This window comes from Clarias gariepinus, chromosome 12, assembly GCF_024256425.1.
Source record: "Clarias gariepinus isolate MV-2021 ecotype Netherlands chromosome 12, CGAR_prim_01v2, whole genome shotgun sequence".
Classification (NCBI taxonomy): domain Eukaryota; kingdom Metazoa; phylum Chordata; class Actinopteri; order Siluriformes; family Clariidae; genus Clarias; species Clarias gariepinus.
Genome location: NC_071111.1, coordinates 30,906,715 through 30,915,191, shown reverse-complemented (window position 1 = coordinate 30,915,191; position 8,477 = coordinate 30,906,715). Strand labels below are relative to the sequence as shown.

The following is an 8,477-nucleotide window of genomic DNA, read 5'->3' as shown; positions in this document are numbered from 1 at the left end:
CTTAAGAACGATGTGTAGAGAGCTTCATAGAACAGGCCGAGCAGCTGCATCCAAGCCAAGACTGGAAGATATGATGGTGAGCTGCTCATTCTGTTTATTATAATATGTCCTTAGCTGCATTGTAATATTTTTATTACTGATACTAGAGCCGAAATTTGTGTATGTAGACGTATTTATTGAAAATTAAACTCAAAAAAATATTAGTTCATTTTGATAAACGAGATTCAAAGAACCGATCTCACTAAAATGATTCAAACTTCCCATCACTACAGTACATACCCCTAGTATATACTAAATAGCCCCCCAATACGTCTACATTTACAGATTTTGGCTCTAGTTCCAGTAATAATAATATTATAATAAACAGAATGAGTAGCTCACCTCTCATATCTTCCAGTCGGAGTCGCTCATTCTTTTGAATCTATTGCACCGCGTAGCATCTATGGGAGTCACGTGACAAAAGAACGAATGACCCGCGGGGTGGTGTTATGCCCTAAAATGCCCCCCGCCACGGATTGCCCCCCTACATGATCTCTATCAAATATTATATTAGAACATAAATTCATAGGTTCATTATTATCAAATATATTATTACTATTATAATTAATCCTAGGCACGTGACAACCGTCGAGCCCATTAATACAAATAATTATATAATGTTTATTTTATTGCAGATTCATTTTGCAGGGGTTTGTCATGTCCTAATACAAAACTAACACTTCTATTTATCACAAATTACACACTAAATAATTATTGTTTATGATGAAAAATTACACAAATTGATTTTTATTATAAAATAACCAATATAAAAATAAACATGTTGTATATAAAAATATCTAATTTATATTTTTTATATATTTTTATAGAATTAATATTTCTTCCCCTATACGTTTTTTTTTTTATATTGCTTATTTTATGATCAAATTTATTTCGTGTAATGTGTAAGCCATAAACCTATGAACTTATGTTTTAATATAATATTTGAAAGCGATTATGTAGGGGGCAATCCGTGGCTGAGAGGCATTTTAGGGCATAACACCGGGACTTGAAGACTCATTAAGAAAGAACCGTTTGGATGTGTGATCGAAGTGACTTGAGTTGGGTTGAGTGCAATTAAAATGGTGCTTCACAATAGAACTTACTTTATTTGATTATTATATTATAATACGTTGTAGAGAGATTCAGCTGTACATGTTCAATATGTAGTTTGTTCATGTGTAAGATGCCTCACTTTTATCCAGCTGAGCAGTTGAGGGTTCAAGGGCTTTGCTCAAGGGTTCAGCAGTGATAGCCTGGGATTTGAACTCATGATCTTCCAATCAGCCGTCCAAAGTCTTAATCACTGGGCTACAACAGCTGGTCCTGTCCCCTGTAACGTTCTCAGTTTAGGAGACTGTCCCTCAGTGTGAACCGACACAGAAGTTAAGCAAGGATCACCTGCAGGGTTTTAGGTAATAGTGTGTGTATAAACGTCTCGAGTTCACACAGCACTTTAGCACATTACGAACACGATATTAATACTTTGCCCTCAAAACATCCTCCGGTCCATCGTGCATTCGTTATTGCTGAACTTTCAGGTTAAAATCTTCATGCTGTGGATCTCCTGTTGCTCCACATCTCAAATGGATACAGACTCAGTGACTGGAAAGGCCTAGAACTCTCTCCGTCATGACACTTTTGCTTTGTGACATGGGGTGCATTATCATGCTGGAAGTAAGCATTGAAATATGAGTAACCTGTAATCCCTGAAGGGTTTCACGCGGTCAGCAGCAGGTCTCAGCTCGACCCGTGGCATTTAGACCGTGATTGATTGGTATTAACAGACCCAAAGTGTGCCATTCTCCATCGATCGCTCTCATCAACCAGGTGTTTCCATCTGCAGACGCGCCACTCGATGAATGTTAGATTTCACTGCTCCATACTGAGTAAACGCTAAAGAATGTTGTGTGTGAAATGCCAAGAGATCAGCAGTGTCTCAAGCCATGATCACGTTTAGTTCCTATTCTAACGGTTGTTATGAACAGATGTTCCTATTAAAAAGAGGTGTTCTTCTGTCTCTTATTTGGATGTGACATTTAACCCTTCGGCAGCATGGTTGTTAGGACTGCAGCCTCGCACCTCCAGGGTCCAGGTTCGAGTCCCGCCTTGGGGTCTGTGTGCATGGAGTTTGCATGCTCTCCCCGTGCTTGGTGAGTTTCCTCCACGTACTCCGGTTTCCTCCCACTGTCCAAAGACGTGCAGGTTAGGCTAATCGGTGTTGACCGGAGGACCTACCACAGTTGTACAAATGGGAATAAATCTCATAAAAGCTTCCACGGTCACGACCTGGACTACAGAGGTTCCTAGATGGATGGATGTATAATATTATTCCTTTGCCCATGACATCTGTGACGACACACAACATTCCCCCCTCTCTCCCACACACGCACAGCAACAAGTGCTTACAGTGCATGTCATTGTGATCACTAGAGGGCAGTATAACTGTGCTGAGAGGATTCTCTCCCTCCTTCCTGCACATGGACCTTTAAACAGAGCGCAATACACAATAGATCGAGTCTATACTGTGGGGTTTCTTTTCTTTTTCATTATTATTTCCATGCACACACGTTGCTCTTTCTTCATGCACACACACACACACACACACACACACACACACACACACACACACACTTATGTTTTTATCAGTCAAACGTAGTGTCTATCAGATGAGGATAATAAAGCCACACACCTGTACATCTCCACATAAACACAGACTGATACATCACTAAACTGGTGTACATGTCGTGATCGGTGATGTAATGATGTTCGCATCCTCAACACATAACCTGAGTGACGCAATACCCACGCGCCATGGCACGCGCGCATCACCTTCTGATGAGAAAGAGTGTAACTCATCCATAACTCATCCCAGACATTCCTTTATACTGGATAAGAGAGAGAGAGAGAGAATGATAGAGGGATGAGAAGAGAGAGACAAAAGGAAAAAGAGAGAAAAGAGAGAGAGAGAGATAGATAGACAAAAGAGAGAGAAATGGGATAAAGAGAGAGATAAAGGTAAAAAGAAAGAGGGATCGAGTAAGAGAAAAATGAAGATAGAGAGAGAGGGATAAACAAAGGGGGATAAGAAGAGAGAGGTAACGGGATAAAGAGACAGAGAAAAAAAGGGATAAATAGAGAGAGGGGGTTAAGAGAAAAATAGATAAAAAGAAAGGGGGGAGAGAGTGAATGAGAGAGAAAAGGAGAAAGGGGGGAGTGTGTGTGTGTGTGTGAAAGAGAGAGAGGAGGGAGAGGGAGTGAAGGAGGGATAGAGGGAGGAGGAGGAGGAGGAGGAGAGCCCAGTGACAGTGGTGGAGAGTGTCGGTGTGATTGCTTTGCTTTGGGTCTCTCTCTCTCTCTCTCTCTCTCTCTCTCTCTCTCTCTCTCCCTCTCTCTCTCTCTCCATCTCTCAGTGCGCTGTCTGTTTCAGCACCACCGCGCGCGCGTTGGTTCCCGCTCCACCAGCAGCACCGGGGCAGGAGGAGGTAGTGCAGGAGGAGGTAGGGCTGGAGATTCCCCTTCCTTACATCTCACCACCATCATCATCCTCTCTAACGCATACTTTCTTCTCCAACAAAACACATTTCACATGCGCAGGAGGTTGCTGTTTGCTCTGCGTTTCCGACTGAGTGCGAGGGCGATCATTAACCCCCCCCCCCCCCCCTCTTTCTGTTTTCTCCTTTTTTTATTTGTATTCATTCTAAAGCTATGATATAGGATATTAATATGCATGTTGCTTTGTGTAATGCATGGACTGAAGAGCTGTGTGTTAATTGTCGAGGTGACTTGCTGAGGTCTGCAGTGAAGTTAGAGTCGTGTACCAGCTCTCCTAATGCTCTTCATTAATTACACCTCCTACTAGCTTAGTGCATGTCTGAGATCAACAGTTTTTTTTTTTTTTTACTAATAGTGAATTATTAGAAGGTGAGAGAAGATCTGAAGGGGTTCTGAATGGAGGAAGTCTGACTGGAGCGCCAAGGTGATTCTCTTTCAATCGGAATAATTAATTAAGTGCCACCAAAATGTCCTGATGCTAAAGGAGGAAACCTAGTCTGGAGGAGTCTGTGAGACTGCTGAGAGAAAAGACAGAGAGAGAGAGAGAGAGAGCGAGGAATTCAGTAGAGCTATCACTTTCTGCACTTGGATTCCCCAGAGAGCCGTCCTGCTGGAGAAAAAAATAATCAAATCGCCTAAAGAAGATGGCACAGCTTGACACATAGCAATACTTGTAAATTAAAAAATAGAAAAGAATAAAAAAAGGAAGAGATGGGACATCGCCAGGGGAGCTTAATAACGCGTCCATCATTCTGTCACCTCTAACGATCTAAGAGCTTCAATTTTGTCGCTGCCCATCAATTCTGTCTCATTAGCATGAGTGAGTCTGTGTGATTTATTTCACACTGATGAAGAACAAAACCAAGTCCTAAATCCCTAATAGAGTCCTTTACACTCGGCATAACAGATGACTTATGTGTATAATAATGTAATGCATATGTGATGAATGAATGCATCTCCTTCTTTTTGGTAATTAGTTGTGATAAATCACAGAAGGAAACGTTCAATCCGACTGGTCCTGGCCCCGGCGCCGTGCTCTGGGATGTCCTGTCCAGCTGTAATCGCTCAGGATGTGTATCAGATGAGCTACATCAGGGGGAGAAAGCCAGCAACGCTCTCTGTGATGTCCAGGAAGCTGCCTCTGTAGCCCTGACTTCAGAGGACGTCTGAATGCGGTGCAGCTCCAAGCCGCAGCTGGGCGCATTGATCTCGCATGCATAGTGGTGGGGGAAAAGGTCAGGATAGAGGTCTTTGCTTCTGTGGTCGCCGGAAAATCCCAGACAAAGCCGTCGTTCTCCGATTCCCAGCGATACCGACTGAACTATTTGTGTTGATGCAGCAACATCAGTTTTAAGCACACCTATTAAAACTAAATTATTTAGAGACAATCATAATTAACCATGCTTCAAGGTCTACAGCGAAACTGCTCCTTCATAGGAGGAAACTATCCCAGTCCAAGGCCTGGTGCTTGTCATGATTTAGAAGCAGAAACAGGCTCATCATTGTACACACTGCTTCAATGTTCTTTTCAAAGTTGCGTTTGAGCTAACAAACTTTAATCTCTTCTGCAGGTTTGGCTGGAGAGGTTTCACATTCTGCTTTTCTGTCCAGTTCAGACATGAGTGGAGCGCCAGAAATCCCTGCCGCGATGTCTCCGTGACACAGGAGTTTTGTTTTTTCGTATATTGAGTATATTGGACATGGATGGTCCCGCTCACCATCACCGCCGTTTTGGTTAAATGCTTGGGATTTTTGGATCTCCTGTTCCTCTGTAGTATCACTATGGCATTACAACTCATCAGCTTGACCCGGGCATCATATCAACTCTTTCTTGTTCTCACGGCCGAGATTTGCTGTTGGTGTCAACGCCTGGATCCTCTCCCGACGGAGTATGCCCACTCCATCCGAATAGACGGCGACATCATCCTGGGGGGTCTGTTCCCGGTGCACGCCCGCGGCGAACGTGGCGTGCCCTGCGGAGAGCTGAAGAAGGAGAAGGGCATCCACAGACTGGAGGCCATGCTCTTTGCCATCGACCTGATCAACAAGGACCCGGAGCTGCTTCCGAACGTGACCCTCGGTGCTCGCATCCTGGACACCTGTTCCCGGGACACGTACGCTCTCGAGCAGTCGCTCACGTTTGTCCAAGCGCTCATCGAGCGTGACGGCTCGGATGTACGCTGCGCGAACGGCGACCCCCCTGTCTTCGCCAAGCCTGACAAGATAGTGGGAGTCATCGGGGCATCCGCCAGCTCCGTGTCCATCATGGTGGCCAACATCCTGCGGCTGTTCAAGGTAAGCTCTGCGAGGCACTGATGCGAGGTTCGATATCCCTGAGGCAGGTCTCACATACTGTATTAGCCCCTTTTTACTCTGTCACGAGGTGAGAGTTGTAACAGACACGGCTGCTATTCCTCATGGGCCTCAGTCGACATGGCCATGACCCAGGTGCGAGTGTGAAACTTCCAGACAGTTTGTGTGTTGTGCTGTGCTTGACCCTGAATCTCCATTTATTTGTTTTGTGCATCGATGGACATCATCGATTACAAATTTATTAAATAATGACGGGTAATTTAAAGGCGTTTTGAAACAGATAGGACAGTAGTGTTGTAATCGGTGGATACTCTGCACACCTTGAGATTAAACGTGTGCACACGTGAAGTCACGTATGCTTTCATCCAGCTCTTGCCTAAACAAGAACATTGTCTTTATAATGAAGTGAACGTGTAACGCTGCACGCCCAATTAACACCGGAACCTTAATGAACAGCGAGGCTGCCTGGTGTTTGACTGAGGTTTATTAGCCAACCCGAGTTTGACTGATTAATGTAGACACGCTGTACAATATGCTTGTGCAACAGTTAATGATGCATGCGACATACCAGCACATATCTTTTTTTTTCTTCCCTTCCCCTAGAAGAATGTCACCCACCATGACTCACACTGCAGCACTGCAATAACACTACACACGACTGTCATTAGTGCGTGAACGCTTTCTTTACACGTGTTCTGTACGGTATGCGTATGCAAATGCAGTCTCATTAACAAACGAAGGGTTAAAGCGTTTCTGTGCTCGACAGGCGCTATATCATAAATAGGCAGACACACTCACGTGACGTGACGTGTTCCATGTGACACGACGATCAGTTATCTCTCAAATTAGAGATGAAAATGTAGCTAGTATGCATGTGCTAAGTAGTTTACACACTTAAAATGTAAGCAGAGAGAAAAAGCGAGAGTCAAACCTTTCACTTTTTTTATACCAACTTACGGAATAAACATCAGAAGATGCGTTTTAAGCTACATGACACCATCTCACAAACACACACCAACTGATTTCACTCTTTCTTAAATGAGTGCGATCTTAAGCGCTGTGTGACACGTGATGAGCGCAAGTAGACTGAATTACAGTACAGTTCTTTGGACAGTCTGGTCTTGTTAAAATCATGATTCAGTTCCATGTGATCAACTCATCAGTAATCCTGTATGCTGTCTTGTGGAGAGATGTGTATGTTCCACCAACGCCTTGGGAAATGGCATTTTGTTCTATTGTGTACGTCTATACAGTATGTCTGGAACTATAACAAAGACCTAAACATCTTCACTTTCTGACATCATAAGAGTTCGCACTGTACATTACCAGCGTTCTGTCTCCATTCTCTTTCTCATCAACTTGTCTGAAGTCTTGCACAAAACCTTAGGTATGACTCTCACACACACATTGTGTAGAGTTTACTCCACCCACAGCAGCGTGCAGCCCCGTTCCTCATCCTTGCCACTATCACCATTAGCACTACAGGCCACCTTTCCCCCCCCCCATCTGTTCTGACTAAACTAACCTCTCATTAATAAACCACCTCCAGCTTCAGTGCTGATCATTTGACCTTATCTCAATGCAAATCCGACACGTTTATCAGTATGCAGGTGGTATTAATGAACCCTGGGGTTTGGTGGGTGTGTAGTCAGCACCGCTCTCTGTGTTTTTCCAGCTACACAATTAACCTGCTCTCACCAAATAAATGAACTCTGTGTTGTATTTTCAGTATATTTTCTTTCAATTCCTCGGGATAAAATGTCAAACCATCGACTCTTTGACTTGTTCCTGTTCTTCTACACAACACAGCTCTGAACTCATGACATCTGCTGAAGACAAAGTTCAGTCACTTCCAAAAGTGCTGGAATAACAATTCTTTCATTTTTGCTACACGTATTGGTTTCATATCAAAACCTTTCCTGTTCTAATTGTTTCTCTTCAGGAGGTGAAACGCTGCTCACTTGGGTTCAGGTCTGTTGATGGACGTGTCTAAACAGACTAAACCCCCCCCTGTTTTGGGTCGTTGTCTTGCTGCATCATCTAGATCAGATACATTTCTCTTTAAATTGGTTCTGTAGACTCCATGAGCCCCATCATTAATAAAGATGAGTGAGAACGTTCCAGAAGAAGCCATGCCAGAGAAGCCCAAGCCATGATGCTACCTCCACCGTGTTTTACAAATCAGATTGTATGTTCTGGATCATCAGTAGATCCTTTCTTTCTCCACACTTTGGCGTTTCCAAGGTTAACCTTGGAGCATTTGTGGTTTCTTTGTAAATTCCAGCCCGTCCTTCTGATTACCTCCACTGATAAGAGGCATTTTGCCACTACAGTATATTTCAGCTCTCGAAGTCTTCCTTGAAGCATGACTTGTGTGACCTTCACCCTTGCCCTATGGAGGTTGTTGTTGTCCTTGTTGGTAATAGTTTCTGTATTTTTCCAGACATTACAATGGTTGTGCACTGGCTATACTCAAGCACCTCTCTTTTCTCCCCTTGGTTTTTTCCCATAGACATCTCTCTGGTCTTTATGTAGGTTTCGTCTTTTTTTTTTTTTAAAACAACCAGTGCAGT

At 43.6% G+C, this 8,477-nt stretch overlaps 1 protein-coding gene across 1 annotated transcript in view; it reads left to right on the top strand.

The window, feature by feature from the left end:
* The first annotated feature begins 3,484 nt into the window (after nucleotides 1-3,484).
* Nucleotides 3,485-8,477, top strand: part of grm8a (glutamate receptor, metabotropic 8a) — a 215,787-nt gene continuing 210,794 nt past the window's right edge. Inside the window, exons 1-2 of the mRNA XM_053508952.1 lie at nucleotides 3,485-3,536; nucleotides 5,163-5,886. Coding sequence (XP_053364927.1) covers nucleotides 5,296-5,886 — 591 coding nt within the window. The 5' untranslated portion in view covers nucleotides 3,485-3,536; nucleotides 5,163-5,295. The remainder of the gene's footprint in view (nucleotides 3,537-5,162; nucleotides 5,887-8,477) is intronic.